Genomic DNA, 20,475 nt, shown 5'->3' with positions numbered 1-20,475 from the left:
TCAGGGTCATTGTAAAGATGTCTTAAATACAATTGTAAATTTAGCTATATATAATTTGTACATTTATCCACATCAAAATATGTAATTCATTCCTTTTTCATGCCATACTGTTTTTATCATCTTGCTACCATGTTGATGATGAACATGTCAATGTTATCATCATTGATTGTTGTCTGTAAATCATCTTTCTAAGACATTGTGGGATATCATTTTTTATTAATAGTATTTGTAACTCAGCTAGCTTTTTCCATTAATCTATGTCATGCAAATTTAGATTTATATTATCTCTTGGTACTGGGGTTATTGCTCTAATGTTAAAGCATTATATATATAGTTAAATTTTTGTCCATTATTAGATTATAATGATTATGTGCAAGCAACATTACTGTTGTCCTTGATTGTAGATTATATTTTAAAATAATGATGCTATAAATAGGTTGTTTACTTTTGACTCAGGTTCTAGACACACCCTTGATAATCAACCTGTTTACAGTTTAGGGTAATTTTCCATTGGTTATTGCAATGTAAGTCAGGTGGCGTGTATTTTGACATACTGGTATGTCATGCAAATGAATTGCAAAATAGAGTCATATGGCTGTATATAAGGAGAGAAGTGAAAAATTATACCTATTTATATTATTCTTATATTGTTTTCATTCTGCAGAAGTATGTTGTGTTAAGATTTAATTTAAGAGGAATCATTTATTTAAATTATTTATTGGAATTACAAGGTGTTCATATTACTGTTTGGACTAAACAGTATTTTGAGATTATTGTAAATTCATTCAAAGACATTCTGGACGATTCCATTGTAATACATCAAGATTATTGGCACTTCAGCACATTCAATGCTATTGGTACATCTGCACATTCAAGACCTGAAATTCATTTGGAACACTGTTTTTTGGACATGTGACAGAAGTTTTTGGATTAGTTTGTTTTTAATTCACAATACTATAAGTTACTCCCCAACTTTTTTAAAATAACAATTAAAATTAAATTATTTGTTAAGTTGTACAAAACATGATGGTTTTGCTTCTTTCTGTTTCATAGTTTATAACCATAGCATTGTAACTCTGTGTGTGTGTGTGTGTGTGTGTGTGTGTGTGTGTGTGACATTATTTATGTTCTGAAAAGTTTTACATATTCTGAGTGCAACATAATGCACATCCAGTGAAGCAATTAGTATAAGGTCAAGGGACTTGATTGTAATTTCATTTCAAAATAGTATGAATGATCGAGGCACTCGAGGATATTTTGTATTTTATTGACGTATGAGTGATCCAGACATTTTAGAACAACATGGGAACTTGCATTGCAGGGATATGAATTTAATGAATATGAGCAACAATTCACACGAAGATTGTACTATTTACATTTACAAGTGATCCAACAATGTCATTTTCTATCATGCTAATATTCTGTTATGAAAGTCATGAATTATTTAGCATGTACTATTTAAAAATATGAAGGAAAATAAAACGTGTTGGGGACTTAGAAATAAATCTAAACAATGACCTCTTCATGGCGTGACATCAGAAATAAGCGTGTGGAGTATCCCCGTCGTCATCTTAAAAAGGTTTGCGAGATATATGCAAACTGAGATAACTAGTTTTAATGGATCGGTGAAAATGGCAGATTTCTGTGTATCACATCGGCATAATTGGCCAGGATCCATCTGATAAAATAAGGTGTTTGGACATCACATCCGAACACTCGGAATATATTAATCTCTTATTGATGCGAGTCAAATACCTTCAATACTCTAAAAGAGAATCGGAGGTAATCATAATGACACTTCCCAGATTGTTAAGTTTTTTGGGGGGCGAACATCCGGCTAGATGTGCCAAGAACATGTTCCTATTAAATAATGTTGAGAATAACACTCAGTAACGTTTCAAAAATCAATGAAATACCTGCACTTTTAATTTTAAATGCTATTCCTACAACTTTGAAGTTATGATGACCTGTTAACAATCACTGACTTGAGGGCAGTTTAAAGTGGCCAGTACTGGCATCCAAGGTGGTGCTTTGTTTAAAGCGTGTGGTAGAAAACGCCAAGGACATTCCGATTGAACATCCAGAGGTGTTATTCTCTTGATGGAAAAAACAACGAGATGTTCTGACGGATTGTAGAATTAGCCTGGGTCCCCCAATCCCCTTCGGCTTTCATTGCTATGCAATGGAAAGCCAAACCCTGGCCAAGGAGAATGTTATCATAATCCTCTAGAAATCACGAAACATTTGGCTGTAAATACTGATCATGTTTAACCGTGGTTGTTTTAACATCATAATAATTTTATTGATATCAAACACTTGAAGATGTATTATCACTAACAGCAATGTAAGCAGTCAAGTTGGACAATTGAAACTGAATGCTTTCTTTTCATTGAAGGATAGCTTGGACAGCATTACAAATTAAATGTATTTCACCGGATGGTCGTAACGTCGTTTCATGAGCACCTTTTATTTGCACATCTTGCCGTAAATTCGTTCGCCAAATTCATAGTGATTTGAGAAGCATTATTACAATTACTTCTGACTCTCTTGCAGAGAGTCAAAACTTTTAGACTCACTGGAATAGACAAGGATATTCATATTGTATAATACACATTTCATTAAATTGGAGACAATACATACATTATTTTATTGATGTGAAGCAAATGTTAAACATGCGTGTTCTGCAAAAGATACGATATATATATATATATATATTTTTTTTTTAAAACCTCATACCAACATAATTTTTTGTTTGGAGACGCCTGTTCATTACTTTAACTCAGATTTCAAATAGTCTTTTGAGTCATACCATACTTTGCAATTATGGTTTCTTTTAGAACACGATCACATTCATATGGTTACATTGCATATGAAGGGACTATCAGTGACACTTTGATCATCAAGTTTGACGGTGATGATGTAATACCCGGGCAATGTGACTTGGTATACGACTTCGTACAAGTTGTCTCCTGTGTAGATGACTGACGTCTCCGTGACGGCATGGGGACGGGGACCTCTTATGCTCACGGATACAGCTTGATTCTCTGCATGTTCAAACCATATCTGAAAAAATGTGTGCAATATGAATTATCCAGTTTCTTGCAATAAGTTAACATGGATTAGTATTTGGGCCCATTTAAAACGTGTACTTCATCCTGTTTGATGTTTAAATGCAGGATTCTGTCATTGCTTTAGTACTAAAGATCAAAGGACCCTCAAAAGAACGCCAGAATACCTATTATCTGATGATGTTTAGCCCAGTCTTTATTACTTGTGGATTGGCTTTCTGAAGGTGAAAATGGATGATGTGATACAAGGGGTATTTTTGTGTTAATGTTTTTTTTCTCATTCTAATTCAACCAACACTTTAAAAATAACCTTAAATATTATCAGTAGACATTAAAATCCTTTCTGTGGATCTTAGTAGATGTCGTTTTTTAAAATAAAAAATATGTGTTTGAAATTATGTATGTAAAATGAAATAAAATAATATCGAATATATTACCTATTTTGAGATTTTCCTTCTTTATAAAACGGCGATAAAATTGATAAAATAAAAAAGTATTCAAATTAAGGTAAGTCCATTTCAATTTTTAAAGCCTGTAGAATATATCAGTATAAATTTTATTCCTCTATTGCAAAGATAATAAAATAAAACAAAAAGACAAGAAAGAAAAAGTGGTTTATGTAACGTTTTGCTGATTGAAGAACACAATTTTAATCAACTCAAATGCTCCAATTTTATCAAAATGTTTAATTGTAACTATCACACAAAAGGGAAAAAAATGGTTTCGGTACATTTTCATATAAAGATATTTGTATAATCTTCGTTAATAAATAAATAAAACAGTGTGGTGCACAAATAAAGTACCATACAGTAATATGCCAAGTGCCATTTGGCACAGGATAGGTATATCTCTGTGTAACTCAAGTCTCCAATGGTGTCTGGTGACCTAAAGCGCAAAAGAGAGGATATGTATGCTTACGCTGCAGGGTGTTCCAGAAACGCTATAAGCTGGACAATATTTACAAAGTTCAATTGATATCACTGCAACCATCCACAGCACTCATCTCACTTTGATTTTAACACAATCGGTAGCTGGTTGTGGTGGGAAGGGGAGTAAAATACCTCGGAGAGGAGAGTATTGGCTCACTCATATCTTTATCATCACGTCCAGCCCGCTCTTCGTTATAAGGTAAGTGATCAGATCTTATCATTTTCCTCAAGATATTTTTTTACTTTGCAATGAGCTCAAGTTTAGGAAATAAATTTAGTCTGCACATAATTATTTGTCAGAGGAAGCGAGGTGGCCAAGCGGTATAGACCTGAGTGAGCCCATTACTCTCCTTCAGTTACACTATCTATTACAGACCCCATAAGATAATGGTAGATGATAATTATATTCAAAAAAATTACACAATACAGACGGCAGCTTGCGTCATAAAAATGCTATTTGGATTACTTTCTCCTTTAGGGAAACCTGAAAAATCAAATAGGTCTCGCATGGACAACATGTCCTCACAAACATCTTCCGTCCTTATTTGACAGCACAAGAACTCGGTATCAGTAAGCGGCAGCTTGGTAGTACTGTAGTGAAATTTGTACATAAAATACTCAGAAAGCTCAAGTACACTGAACCCATTATGGGTCGGCTTGTTTCATTTATGCTGTATTTTTCGTCTGTGGACTGCTACCAGGTTTTCATCAAACAATTTCATCTTGACGAAGCCAAGATCGGATACTAACTTCAAAAATCTAGTTTATTTGAAGCAGCTGCTCTCTTGTATGTGTTTAAATCAATCTTGGCTGAATCCTAACTATCCTCAATCCTAAGTGTAGGTACTGTCGCAGGTATTTTATAGCGAATCACACAGCGCACTTTGTCATGCAAATTTTGGATCAGCTTCGGAACTTTTAAATTGCCAGTACCACTGTTTTCCTTAAGCTACGCAGCAACCGCACAAAACCTTGCGTTGTCTACCAACTTCATGCTTCCTGGCACCAGCAGGTAGCTGCTATGAGCGTCACAAATTTCCTGAGGATATTCCCAATCGACTTCCGAGAACGTAGCCAATATAATTATCACCAAGTAATAAGTTTTCTTTAAATCTGTTTTTTTTTTACTTTCATCCAGAAGAAATCATCTAAAGTCTGCTTCTGTGACATGGCTCAGCCACAGTGATTATGAATGTTAAGATACGTATTATATTTTGATTCTTGCGTCTTCTCTCAGCCTGGCAGGTAATTATTGTTGGACAGAGCGTTTCGCTTTTTAATTACAAAAATCACACCTTGGATTCCTTTTTCAAAATTTTTTTACCTATAGATATCAGTAAGCAACACCGAATTGATTTTCGTTCGCTCGAATGCGGCATCCAAAAAAAAAAAAGGCCCAGGACTAGCAGGATTCGGCGTGTAATATGACACGCAGAGATCATGAAATGTTTCAAACACGATGGCAAGAACAGCACGTCTGATTTCAAACACAAATCATGATACTAGCCCAAATCTTTGATACTGAACTTATCGCAGTGCTGCTAGCGTGGTGGCAGTCTTCGCCAGAAATAATAGTGCCATACAAGTTGCCGTATAATTCTTTTCCATTTTTTTTTTCTTCTTATAGCAGCGTGGTTTCATTGCATTTTCACACAACGTCATAAAAGCATATGGATAAATTCCTTTGTGAGTTAGCGGGCTAAGCATGTCGCCACAAAATTTTCCTGCTATATATCAAAAAGATTTTTCATTCTGGACAATCTTATCCAGCGAAGTGCTCGTGAACCACGGGCTGTCTCTGAAACGTAATTCGCCAAGAGAGAACGATTAATACTTCCCTTGGTTATTTGGTATACACATTATTTTCTTGTTGAACTTGCCCAATATTTTACTATCGCATTCGAGACATATCCTCTAAGATATGAAACACGACTGAAATAAATTCTGACATGCTCGATTCCATATTGCATTTATTATGCGCCACTCCACGATATCGGCCCATGAAATGACAGTGTTTCAGAACTTCGTCTTCACGAATGGGCTGCCGACAAATTCAACATGACCAAGAAGTCATGAAGTTTTCATTTTTATCCGCATCCGACATTATTTTCGTAGGTGGGGTACGATTCATATAACCAACTTCTCTAAGTGAAATGCTCACCACAATTTTCTCCTCATAGTTTTATTGCATTGATTAGCTAATTGTTAACACAGGCAACTTTCGTAGCCATATGGAACATGCTCATGGTATTTTCTTGTTGAAAATTTCTCTGGATCGCCGTCTGCGCCTGATATTGGAACAATCAGTGACTCTAAATCAGCGTATATGATCAACGGCAGATGTGTCATACGACATCAATTTTCAAATTGTGACACCTTTTGGTTGTTCTCAGGCATGATCGATCTCATGACACTGGCGCAGTCTCAGCCCTAGTCAGAAGTTCCTTGCTAGGATAACCTTGTACATATTTCTGCAGTAATATTTTTTGCCGTTGTATTTGTTTATTGGCAATTCCCTCAAAACAGAGATATTATTAATCCAGAACTAGTGACCATCTTACGTATCAGTATCAAGATATAGCAAATCAACTTCACGCTCACATGTTACAGGGGAAAGATGCAGAGGGTAGATATCTCTGTTGTCGCTAACACCAAAAACATTCACGGAAATATTATTCAATCGTTCAAATTTTGGCATATCCTTCACTTTGCGCTGGAAATATGTATGCCCCCAAAAGAATTTAATGTATTTAAATACGCTATATTCTCGCTTTCTCAGTCAGAATTCCTAGGAACAGGATACAACGCAGACATCACGGCCCCATGGAACATTTCGTGTCATCATTCTGCACATTAATACAACTATGACTAGACTTAGTCGTTTCAAATAATTCCAAATAAGATTGACTACACAGTGGATTATATTTTGACGTTCTCAATATGCATCTGATGTTCCAACCAAAATCTAGCTAGATCTTTTGCATTGGAATCCAATTTGATCTAACTAGCACTTTTGAAAACCTATGTCAACAAGCAGACCTTATGATATTATGACAGAAACGTCTAATTCTGAAAGCACTTCCGGAAAATAATAAACAGGAAACTTGCTGACGTTTCTGACAAAAGGACACTTGAATTCTAAAAGTAAAATGTTATTTGCGTCGACAATATAACCATCCAGACTGTATCTGAAGCCGTCTAAATTTCTGATCCAGATATCGTCGGCTATAACTTTTGCACACATGGTGATCTCAGTATATTTTCTGATTACGGGCTTAAATAATGTTCCCCAGTGACAAGGCAAGGTTACATAACTTTGCTTATTACAAAGCTTTTTCTTCTTATATCATCAGGCGAGCAAATGGACAAACGTCAAAAAATGTGGCCACCTCAGATCCACCTACTATAGTCGGCATAATCGAGTACCATTATGTTTCATCATATGTGATTTCGCAAAGTGTTCCAAGATAGCGTTCAAATCCATTAGCATGCTCTATCATTTCTTCAATTCATAATACAAATATGGTGTGTGATTAGTATTTTTAACGTAGCTTTAAAGAAATTTAAGTCATATTTCTACGATGTCTGCAGTGTCTTTTATTTTTATAGTGATGTCTAGCCCACCGAATCAAGTCATCCTGAAACCAGGCTGACCAATCCTAACACTAACCACTTAATGCTGAGCGCCTAGCAATGCATCTGTTAATATCATTTTTATAAATCTTTGGTATGACTCGGCCGGGGTTCGAACCCGCGACCTCCCGTATCCGACGCGGACTCTCTAACCCCCAGGCCATCGAAGCGGTAGTGTATGCAAAAGGAGGCTCAAGTGGCAACACCATTATGTCATCATAAGCGCACAAAACGCTGTTTCGGCAAAGGCCCAGTCTCTGAGCGGGTGCAAGGCATACTTTCCTTAGCAGACGTGGAATACATTGGAATCGCTAATGTTCTGTGCACGGTCTATAGTGTAAACGGATTTCGGAGACTAATATCAGGCTTACTGAAGTCTTTGTGTCTAGTTTCCTGCGATATCTGTGCCGTCGTCACGTTGGTTGTTTGTCCGTGACTCCTCTCTGTTTCGCAATCCCGGATGGACTCCATCCCAAATATTACGACTGAGTTACCTCCTCCGTAAGACACCAAACCTTTCAACAGTTACTCTTCCATTTACTTCAAGTTCCATATAAATAGCAACTTAAAAAAGTTGCCATGTTAGAGTTTAGCAAATTTTCATTTTTTGTGTTGCTAAATGTAGAATACAGCAGGAGGGTTAAAAGCAGCGGAGGTGCCTAAAATATAATGTGAGCAAGGAAGGTAACTCGTGGAACCTTAAAATAGCATGCCAGCATGAGAAGTAATTCATGTGCGCCTGCCATCATCTGTGTCTAAAATCATTTTACAATCTACCCTAACCTGCCATCATCTGCTGTCATTTTGTTTGCAAAATCATTATATAAGCTTCATCTGCCATTATTTGATGGGCACGTCTAATAGATATCATACTTCAAGGAGAGTACCGGGCTCCCTCAGATCTTTATTACTATGACTAGCTCGTTCTTCTGACAAAAGAGTCAGACTAAATTTGTTTTCTAAACTGGAGCTCATGGCGATGTAAAAATCTCCAGGGAAAGCAACGAGGTCTGCTCATTTCACTTTGTATTAAAAATGCAAGCTAGTCATGGTAATACAGACACGAGTGAGCCCATACTCTCCTTTCCCTATGCTTCTGGGGGATTGGGGAGGAGCGGGATTATAACGATTAAAGAAGAAGGTTTCCCCGAATATTGAAAAGTGATTTCATAGGCCGATGGGATGAGATGATATTTTGCGTCACTAACCTAACGTAATTAAATTATATTCTTTCAAGTTTTTAATATAATCTTTGACCAAAGCGGCACCTATTGGTAACAGTTATCAATGAAGTATTTTTCAAGAAAACAGAATGGCGGAGATCTCACGAAGCCACGCGATAGCCTGGGTAAACGAGACTAGTTATGGGCGGTCTCACTACCATCGGATGTGCGACGCAGCAGGCAGTGAATTAGCAGACAAAGCTTTCCTGCTTTCCAAGATACGCACGAGTTCTCTGCTGACATGTTTTGATATTTGTACTATTTGTATTTATAATTTGTTAAAAATTGCATTTTGAAATTTATCTTTAAAATGTTCAGTGGTTGTTGTGTTTATCATGGACAAACAGTTACAACCAATCAGAATTATTCATAGTGTTTTCACTACGTAACATTCCACAAGTGCATTTCTTACAAACTATCTCCAAGTAGTCAAGAAAGAAAAAAAGCGAAACTTTCAGTAAACTTGGCCATTAAATGGGCAGTAAATAATTTACATCGTACGTGGGGAAAGACTATCACGACTGCGAATTTACGATCATGTGTGTAGATAGATCCCTCAGGTAACAATGCACAGACGGGTGTTTTTTTTTTCTATAACATTTGGCAACACTTTGGAGGCTAACAAATGTATAATCATACTAGCAGAGTAATTGACTTTTCATAATGTCTAAAAACAGTTGATTTGATGTTATGTGATTTTGATTTTTAACGTAGCTTTAACACTTTTTCAGTCATATCGCTACGATGTCTGCAATGTGGCAGTTTATAATGATGTCTAGTACTGGGGCATCATGCTGCAGACAGGTAGCATGATGTCCCAACCAGTCACATTATCTCAGTACTGTCCAACCTTTCTGACACCATGGGCCACTGAAAAATGCTTTTCTTGAAGCAGAGGGTAGCAGCAGAAAACTAAAATGCAACGACTATATAGCTGCTCGAGCTCTGGCGGGCAATTTAAAATCAGCCCGGGGGCCGCGGGTTGCACAGCAATGCATTATCCTGACACCAGGCCGACAAGTCCTAACACTAACCTCTTAATGCTGAGTGCCAAGCGAGGCAGCTGTTAGTACCATTTTTGTAAGTCTTTGTATGACTCGGCCGGGGATCGAACCCACGACCTCAAGCATCCGAGGCGGACGCTCTACCCACTAGGCTACCGGAGCGGTCCAAAAACAGTTGACCAATAAGTGAACGTGTCAATATCAATATATTCCACTGTGTATCAAGCATCTTCATCGAATGCCAACTTGAGAAAGTAAGAAAGATACAAGTAGCTTGCCGCGGGTCGATGGTTCTTAACGGGGGTTTCTAGAGTTGTACTGACCGCCATATATAGTTTATTTTACGGTGGGATTTAGCGTTAAACCCCAAAACAACAAGAAAACCACAATCATCTGATGCCTCCTTAACTTCAGTCACATCCCGCACACCAATCAGAGAAAATTGTTTTCAAGAGCGTGGATCATTTTTCATGGATTTGCAACCGTCTCTAAACCTATAAGTTGCTCCATTGTGGGATATGACCAAGCATATAACTTGGTTTTGAAATCAGTTAGTGCTTACCCCAAGAGCGCCCAATTTTAGAGTATGCTCTTTGGAAGTGGCAGAACTTTTCTCTTTTTCTGACCTTTTTACGTCATTGTGATTTACCAATGTTACGCCACTCGCATGTATCTGCAGCTGTCAGGCTTGCTGCACGTAAAAATACATGTCATTTTATTGAATTTTAAGTTGTCTATTGACCGCAGTGCGTTTCCTGACAGGTTCACAGAAACAAAAGGGTGAAAACAAAATATTCGTAACTTTGAGAATATCCCTCATCTGATGACTTTATGCTAACTTTGTGAGAGATTATGTCCCATTTCACGTCGATAATTACCCAACCATAATCATTTCATTCGATACTTTCTTCTTACCTACTGTCTAACTCTAACACAAAAAAAAATGCGAAAAACAAAAACAAGAAACTGTCAAGTCCATTTTCGCGGTAAAATTTTGGCCTTCTACTCTGCCCATATGAATATCTCCTTTTATCTCTAGAAACATTTTAACCTTTGCCAAAGAGATTAACATTTACCTTATTACCGTACTACTGTGATATTATGGTTATTATAGCCAGATAAATTTTCATGAATGCTTATGTCAAATGAAGTTTTTGAAACTCACTCATATCATAAATTTAATTGTAAGTGAGCATTAACATGTAAGATTATATATATATATATATATATATATATATATATATATATCTTAAATCGTCTAAATAAATATCGTGACATATGCCTACCTGAAAATTGTTTTGGATCCCAACATATCCACAGACTATTCCTGCTCCAGTCACTCTGCATCTGGGTTTCTGCTGCTTAGATTCCTCCGATCTCATCTGACTCTCCACAGAGCATTCTAAGTCCGTCGTCTGGATCAGATCCTCCAAGAGTCTGCCTTCACATAGCGCTGAAAAGAAGACTTCATCGCACAAACTGATATCGTCGCTTTTGTCTGCATTTTGCGATGCCGGTAGGGAAATGGACTGAGAAGTACCCCAATGTATATTTTCTACAGCAGGTATATCCTTTGTTGCTATGTCTCTTACATGGCTCGTGCTCTCCCTTTTCTGTGTCGATATGCTATCCATGGCGGAGGAATTTGTATCTCCAGCAAATAATTGGTACTCCTTTGTCGTGGTTAACAAATCCAATTCCTCATTAGTTTTCCCACAATAAATATTCTGGAAGGCGTCCAGTTCATTTAGAAGATCGTTACGGTCAATATTTGAGATTCCGAATCCGTAGTATCCATCTTCAGGGTTTGTTGAATTAACAGCCTGCATGGACGAATTTGTAACATCATCTGGAATGCGATGGACCGGATTCATAGAACTGAGAGTTCGTTGCAGAGAAATTTGTGAATTTGGTTGATTAAATGAAAGGTTAGAGTCATTATCGGTCGAGTCGAATGATCCACGACTTGTTTGGGAGTTCCATTTTGACAGTTTTTTCAGAACTAAGGCTCTTCTTTTGCCTGTGACAGTTTTGTCTGCCGTTGTGAGTGTGTCATTCATTGTCGTTGACAGCTTGTCAGTAATTCGTCTTCGAAAAGGCAAACATCGAAGTCTTAATTCTGAATCAGAGAAACTCCCTGACTCTTCTCTCGCTGGATGATGCCTACTTCCATGTGATATGCTAGATATTGTGTTTTCATGATATTTCCTTTCCTCGTGCCCATCTCGAGGGTTGGGGCTATTGAGATCAGATTCTTGAATTGTACCACTTCGCACCAGGTTCGGATCGAGCGTAATCTGCCCTTCGCATGGACGTCTATGAAGTTTTACATGACCGTTGGTAATGCAAACAAGAGGAACGCTGTTGCGAGCCCATCTCAAATATCCAGCCCCAAATTCCTCTATAAAACCACTGTCAGTAGTCTCAAATGTACTCTGCCGAACAGGTCTTAATAATAATTGATTTATAGAATTACGATTTTGCTCAATCCAGGCACTGACATTGTCGTTAGTTTTTCTCTCATCGCGTACTTCCGATGTAGCATTATCTGAATTTCCGTCCATGTAATGTGCTTCGACCAGTTGATCACCGAAGGAACATACTCGGTTGTTAGTAATCATAATACCGTCTGATGATGTGCTCATACACACGTTAGGTTGATTGGTAGCTGCAGCTTCATTTGTCTCGGTTGTGGTACATTTGCTATCGTTATTGGCACCTGCGACAAAACTTGTGGGAACTTTTATGCCTATTTTACGCATGAAAAGTCCCGTGCTATTCAACAAAATGTGACATCCAGTTTCTATCAAGATCTCGTCGGAAGCAACTTGTGTTGTTCTGTCAATCTTCACTTTTGGAACTATGATATGGACATTGGGTGTTTTGTACATATGTGTTCCCATGTCCTTGTGAATAGATACACTCCTAAAAACAGCTGTTTCTCTTCCAGGCTGCTTATTGGGCTTCGCATTAAAAGAGTAGTTCCTCTCAGAATCCGTGGAATCACTGCTGCAGTCACTGCTACTTTTGTGGATAAAAAAAGAATCCTGTCTTTGAAGACTTTCTTTTCGAGACGATCTGCTAACTACGTTTTCAAGTTCGTTTTTCTTCTCGCTTTCCTGAGCAAAAGCTTTATTTTCTGCTTTGTTATAAACAGAGACATTCGTCGTACTATCAGTTGTTCCTTTCAACACATCATCTTTATCGTTTGTTTCTGTACTTGATGTGAAAAAATATTCGCTTTTATCATTTTTAACACCTGAGACATTAATTCTTTCTTTTTCGTCCTTAATTTGTAAACCTTTCCTTGCACCGATTTCTGCATGACCAGTCATCGGCTCTGTCTGCTGAACGTCAGATTGCTTTGTCCAATACTTTGGAAACACTTCGTCAGACTGGCCCATGTCATCCTCGTCAGAATTCTCTTCAGACGATGTCGAGAGATTTTTCTCCTTGGAGGAATATATGTTGGGAGTTTTAAAGCATTTCAGCAATGTATTTACTGAAAACCGATCAGTGTTATCATTATCATCAATCTTTTTCCAAGTTTGTCTCACTATGGGCAATGATCTTGTCATATAAGCCTTCTTCTTGAGCTTTCGATTTACAGGCACAGTATCCTCATTTGGTTCATTAGAAGTTCCGCTGAAAGTATGTGTCAATGCTCGTTGGCTAATATACACACAGGATTTTTTCATGCTACTGGAATGGAGAATCTTTAAAGTTGGACTCTCGTTTTCAACTTTGGATTCCTTATCTTTCGATTTCTGCTTATGAGAGCTGTCACTTTTATCAGTATCAGATGAGCTGTATTTGCTGCTGCTGCTGGACATCTGTGAATTAACATATTGTTGAGGTTGATATATAAATGTGTCGGACACGGTTCTTCTGGCTGCTCTACTTTTGTTGTCATTGTTTCCTGAAAATGAATTTATCTTTGCAGCCGCAGCCGTTTCAGTGTGCTGAAAGTCACCATTAATGACATAATTCACTTTCAGTTCTTCATTCATACCCCCAGGCTCGTTGTTTGTTTGAACATTCTGAATATTGTTTATCAAAGATTTCAATAATTCAATTTTTGATTGTTTGTGGGCATCTTTGTCATCGCAGTCTTCGAGAAGTTTTGACTTGTTCTCTGGTCGAGTATTTTCTTTTATGTTTGATATATTTTGTCCAGTTTGCGACATATTCATATTTTTGGGAATATTACCACCAGTGGTTTCGATGCAAGTGTCCATGTCTCTTTCATTTTGCAGAGAGTACTCTCTCGAACTTTCCTTCACGATGTTCAATTTAGCTCGGGTATCAATTCCTTTCGACAGAATGGCTTCATCGTCTGTTTGACCCGATGGATCTGTAAAGCTACTTTGTCGCGATAGAGATGGAGATATGGACTCTTCTACGACGACGTCTTCTCCATTCCTTGTTAGAATTCTTCGAAGAACACGACGGCGAGTCACCGTTAGTTTTCTCCCTTTACGATATGGTTTCGTTTGTACATTAGTGACAGGATTCACGCGCGTAACCGCAGTGTCTAACATGCTTGCCTTCTCTGTCAATCCTACAATACTATTTGTCCCTGAATCGTCCAGTGTTTCGAAAGATATTGAATTGTACATGACACGTTTTTCATGAGCATTCCTCAATCCTTTTATCGATATATTTGAAGTTCTATATACTTTGACCCTAAATGGAGAACCCTCCACGTGATAGTTTTGCCACTTGACAGTGACGGTGTGTATTCCAGCCCTGTGAGGTATGAATGTAACAAAAAATGTTCCCTCCTCTCCAGTTTGAATATCCATCATTAAGGACCCAACCATGGCATTTACATCATATGTATGCGGAATGTCCCGTCTGATGAATGTGTTACCGACACAGTCTTCCATATACTTCAAAGTTTGGCTATTGTTTGGGGATCCTACACTTGAATAATTTAGGACTGGTTTATCTATAAAACCACGGGCTTGATGTAGACTCACAATTCGTTCTCCATAGTATGCATTATGGGGTCCACGTATCTCTACCAAAAGGTTGAAAGCACCTATTGTGTCAGACACTATGATTGTAAATTTGGATCTCCTTCCAACAATGCCATTTCCCAAGCCAGATCCTTTGGTAAAACAATGTCCAGCTTTTTCAGCCACCAAGCTCGCGTGTGATGAACTCCATTTCTCTTTCATATTCTGGGATGCCCATTTTATGATGGAAATGTACTGGACAATTTTCGTCTCCGCTACTTTTCCTGCAATAGCCATATCTTCGGGTGACAAGATGTCCTGCATAACAGAGCATATAATTGTTTGTCATTTAATGAAAGCTTGAAAATTGGACGCGCCAATTACAAGATAAATAACGCAATGGACGAATATGTACCTTGGTATAATTTTTGGCATCAGATTTGGTTCTTTGATTTTTACTGGGTAACATGCAATTCATAGTTTTCTATGTGCCTCAGGAGCAGTTACTATACGCATTTGTCAAGATGTTTTTATGAGATAAGCCTCCAACTTCTGCGAAATCTGATGTTCAAGCTCTGATACGAAGAGTAAATGAAAAGTATATATACTTTTGTGTCGTGAATACGTTTCACATTTGTCACTTACCATTAAACTCCTTCCTATATGTTACTAATTATAAAATCTCGTTTTCAGCTTTGAACGTATTGGTGAAAGGGTAACCGTGGCTTTGTCTGACTCTCGTTTTGACAGCTCTAATTTATGTAATGAAGAAAGGAAGTTGTAGCTCAGACCGATTCTCTTGTTTTCAAATCTGTAACTTATGTCGCGAAGAAAGGAATTTTCGACAAACTGATTTTCTTCCTTTTATTACTCGAACTTATGTGATGGAAAAATGAAGTCGTGACTCAGATTGACTCTCAACTAATTAAGCTTTTAATATTCGCAGTTTATTTAAATAAAACTAGTTTTACTTAAATATGACCCATCTTAACGTGTTCAAGTCACCTTAACAGGAATATTCGAAGACAGTTCAACAGTTCATTTTACCGTCTAAGTTTCGTGCAGATAAATCAATTTACAACCTTGTATGATGCCTTTTAAAAGTTGCTGTTAGGTTAGGGAATAACATCAGATAATTTCATCATTTTTATGTTGTCTACGTACTTCACGTGCTTAGAGTATACTGTAAGTGTTACCTATATTGTACGAAAATGTCGAAATAGAAACTAGTATATGTTATACAAGGGCAAGTACTTAGGTGCATGAGTCCCCTTACTTAGGAGGTTAGAGCGTCCGCCTCTGATGTGGGAGGTCGCGGGTTCGAACCCAGTTCGAGTCATACCAAAGACTTATACAAATTGTACCAACAGCTGCCTCGCTAGGCGCTCAGCATTAAGAGGTCAGTGTTAAGACTGTTCGCCTGGTGTCATGATAATGTGACTGGGTGGAACACGATGCTACATGTCTGCGGTATGATGCCCTATTGCAAGGCATCACTTTAAACCGATGCACTGCAGACATGTAGCGATATGACTGAATATTTTTTAAGCTACGTTAAGAATCCACAACACACACACACACACCTTGGTCTAAAGCGCTCACCGTTACGGATCACTGCCATCTCACCTCTGTCTGTGTGGGTTCCAGTCTCCAATTCGGCCAATGTGAATACGTGAGAAAACTTGCCAGTAGCTTCTCGTGGGTCAATGGTTCTTTCCGAGGTTTTCCTGGGTTCTTCCTCCACCATTTATCCTGACCGCCATGTATAGCATATCATGTGCTGAAAAACACTACAACAACAACAACAACACATTGCTTATGACCACACACACACAAACACACACACATTACTTAGGACAATCAGTTTAGTACTAATGTCTCAACACATTAATTCGTACATAATAACAAATAACTGATAAAGGGGTTTAATTAGACCGCTATTTCTAATGGTACCCTTGCATTTAACACCTCTTGCTTGGACCCTCCATGTCATCTAATTACCGATCATCAAAAAAAAGAGAGTAAAGGTCAGCCTTTTGGATTAAGGAGTCCTCATTTAGGTTTAAGGAGTCCTCAGTTAGGATTAAGGAGTCCTCAGTTAGGATAAATGATGACTGGCCAGGAGTCAGCTGATTTACTGAGGTTTGGTAGCTGACTATTGGGATAAACAATGATCATTAATTGATGGACATTTATAGACAGACCAGTTTCATTAGAATATATTTTACCATTGGTACGTAAAGATATTTGAAGGCAAGTTTCATGCCTAATCTACAGTTTTTGACTCTGTGGTCAGGAGATAGCAGGTTGTAGCTTGGACAGACCCCAGGACATATGGATTCTAGAAGAGAACATAGCGCGATCCCGTTCTGCCAGCAGGAGCTGAAGTCGAACAGTGGTAGATCTTTCACCTTCATTTGCACCCACGTTAGAAGTCTTCGTCTTCTTGTATTATCTAGAGGAATACGTAAAGTCAAATATATCAAGGCGACATAAAAACCTAATACAAAAAATTTATTTTTATATTTAAAAAACACTTAATTCTTAAAAGAATATTGTCAATTGCAATAGTGTTTAAGGCTAACAAATAGCCAACCACTTAATAGAAACATTTAATAGCATACACTCCAAAAGAAACATTTAATAGCATACACTCCAATAGAAACATTTAACAGCATACACTCCAACAGAAACATTTAATGGAATACACTCCAATAGAAACATTTAATAGCATACACTCTAATAGAAACATTTAATAGCATACACTCCAATAGAAACATTTAATAGCATACACTCCAAGCGAAGATCATTTGCCAAGAAAAATGTAACAATGTCGCTGTAAGCATAGTGCTTTTCACATCTTGTTTACTCAACCTTTCGTTTCTTCATATGTTCACACCTGATGAGGCACATTCCATTACAGCGATTTCTGCATGTTTCTTTCGAAAATGTTACATTTCGCTAAAAACATCAAATCTTTAATAGAATAAAAATCGAAATTTGTTTTCAGAGTTAATATTGTGCTTTCAATACAAATATTTTTTTAATATAAAGTTTTGTTAACATTTACGAATAACATAACAATATTGCATTATAATTTACACCAAACATGTTCCTTCATAAATTGAATTTTATACTTGACTTGCAACGTATATTGATTTGTTGTATGTCAGCCATTTTGGAGATTTGTTTTCATATGGCTAATTTTTAAAGTCTTTCACTTGGCAATGATGAACATTTGTTCTCATGTGCCTTTATTCAAAACAATGTACAAAACTTGAACATTTTCTTATGATTCTTTAATCTTAAACATGTAACAGAATGAGAAAAAAAAAAAAAAGTTTAGTAAAACTCAACAGCAATGTATTTCCCTAAATCACAAATGAACATTTGAAAGGAACTTATAGTATTTTGAATTAAATCCCAAACAATCCTAAACGTTCTAACGCGGAAGGTATAGAGTGTTCCTAATGAATTCCAATATTGAATGTGCTGAGTTTAAAGTCTTGACTATACTGATGTACCAACAGTCTTGATGTATCACAATGTTATAATCCAGACTTCTTTTGTATAATCCTCAATAATTCCAAATTAATGTTTTAACCCAAAAAGTCAATGAGAACTTTGTAATTTTAAACAATAATTTAAATAATAATTCCTCTCAAATTATAACTGAACACAGGTAAGAGTGAGTCTACAGACTGATATTAAAATAAGAAAACTGTTTATCTGGTTTTTTATATACAAAGTGTTACTTGAAATGGCACAACAAAATGCTCTAGATTTGGGTCATTTTCAATTGAATATCAAACAAGTTCGCTTCCAGAACATTATAATGTCATAAGAAAGGCTAGGTCTTGAAATCAATCTCAGTTAAGCTTCTTAAAAAATGACAATAGTCAGGTCGGCCGGAACTCTACCCTCAATTAAAGACAAAGCTCAAGCACACAATATAAATTAAACAGATATTACAATTTTCAAATACAAACTTCAATGCAACCTTTAAAAATGTTAATGTTTAGAGGTGTCATGGAAATTGTTTTGGTATTGAAACAATCAGTGATTGTTAAATGTCAGTGATAAATCTAGATTTTTAAAGTTTGAAATATTTACTGTAAAATCAAGCTCTTCCCGAACAGATCATTCTTTGTCGTAAACAGCCACTTTCTTAGGAATTCCAAAATGTACGAGAGATGGAATTTCTGTATCCAACTGTTACCTATCTTATAGTGTCATTTCTGTGACATATCAAAAGAAACGTTAGGAAAACCTTATTCTATATGGTTAAGCTAGCTGTCAGTCCACGAGGAGAGTTGCTCCATATCAGGATCTGACCATTTGTTTGGCATTGGAAACAACCCGACGTTTAGACCGATACTGACTTTATTAGCCTACCTGACAGCAGTTGATAGGTGAAGCTTAACACTTACTTTATTACATGCCACTGTTAACCGGTTGTAACGAGAGGTTAATTTGTCTGCTATTCACGACACCACAAAGTTGACAAATAGGAAAATATTAATTTTGTTTTTCGCACGTTGTTAGAACCAGTAAAGGAACTTATTTCCATCAACTCGACCAAATACATCCCGTGAGAAATAAATGCTAACTGCACATTTCTTGCCACCAGCGTTTTTTTTTTAAACCTCGACCTTTAAGTGTACCTGTTAAGAAAATATCTGTAAGTTTCTCTTTCACTGAAGGTCTGATTATGTCTTCTTTATATTGCTCAACGAAGTGAAGCCGTCTGTGTCTTTCTAGCAAGACAGAGACCGGGTTGTAGCGCCAGATTTTCCAGGCATAGGTGAAGACGCACATGAAGACTGATTTCACGGCAAGCCATAACAGAAATATCTGTAGATCTGGAAAAAGTAAAACGAGCCTTGACAATTATTATTCGACATGATTTATAATATTTCGATGTTTAAAGTTGTGTCGTCAAAAAAATTGGTTATAGATCATATCCGAAACGTTATTTGATTTTTCAAAATTTGTTCCCACAGGTGGTTGAGACAAATGGACTTCCAGGACTGAACTACATATATATTAATTATTGTTTCCCTCTGCCATCAGTTACTGATAGTAGTGAATGGGGACGATTCAGGGTCTATGGGACTTATCATTAAAAACACCCCTGGGACCATATAGGGTCTATGTAAATTTAACATGGAGAAAACCCCTGGGACGATATAGGGTCTATGGGAATTAGCATTACAGACCTTCTTGGGACTGTATAGGGTCTATGTAAATTTAACATTAACACCCCTGGGTCTGTATAGGGTCTATGTAAATTTAACATGGAGAAAAACCCTGGGCCTGTATAGGGTCTAGGGGAATTAGCATTACAGACCTTCTTGGGTCGGTATAGGGTCTATGTAAATTTAACATTAACACCCCTGGGCTTGTATAGGGTCTATGTAAATTTAACATGGAGACAAATCATGGGCCTGTTTAGCGTCAAGGGGACTTGAACATGGGGAATAAATCGTTGGTCTGTTTAGCGTCAAGGGGAATTGAACATGGGGAATAAATCGTTGGTCTGTTTAGCGTCAAGGGGAATTGAACATGGGGAATACATCGTGGGACTGCCTAGCATTAAGGGGAATTTAACATATGGAAATTGAACATGGTGGGTTTGTATAGCGTCAAGGGGAATT

The 20,475-nt window shown here is 37.2% G+C and overlaps 1 protein-coding gene across 1 annotated transcript in view; it reads right to left on the bottom strand.

Moving 5' to 3' along the window:
- Nucleotides 1-2,779: 2,779 nt before the first annotated feature.
- Nucleotides 2,780-20,475, bottom strand: part of LOC149793088 (uncharacterized) — a 43,386-nt gene continuing 25,690 nt past the window's right edge. Inside the window, exons 2-5 of the mRNA XM_089968947.1 lie at nt 19,483-19,680; nt 17,047-17,273; nt 11,144-15,136; nt 2,780-3,063 (exon numbers count right to left, since the gene is read on the bottom strand). Coding sequence (XP_089825073.1) covers nt 2,851-3,063; nt 11,144-15,136; nt 17,047-17,273; nt 19,483-19,680 — 4,631 coding nt within the window. The 3' untranslated portion in view covers nt 2,780-2,850. The remainder of the gene's footprint in view (nt 3,064-11,143; nt 15,137-17,046; nt 17,274-19,482; nt 19,681-20,475) is intronic.

The sequence above is a fragment of the Sinohyriopsis cumingii genome, chromosome 8, assembly GCF_028554795.1.
Source record: "Sinohyriopsis cumingii isolate HCF-2022 chromosome 8, ASM2855479v2, whole genome shotgun sequence".
NCBI classification, from domain to species: Eukaryota; Metazoa; Mollusca; class Bivalvia; order Unionida; family Unionidae; genus Sinohyriopsis; species Sinohyriopsis cumingii.
This window is presented reverse-complemented; position numbering and strand designations above follow the sequence as displayed.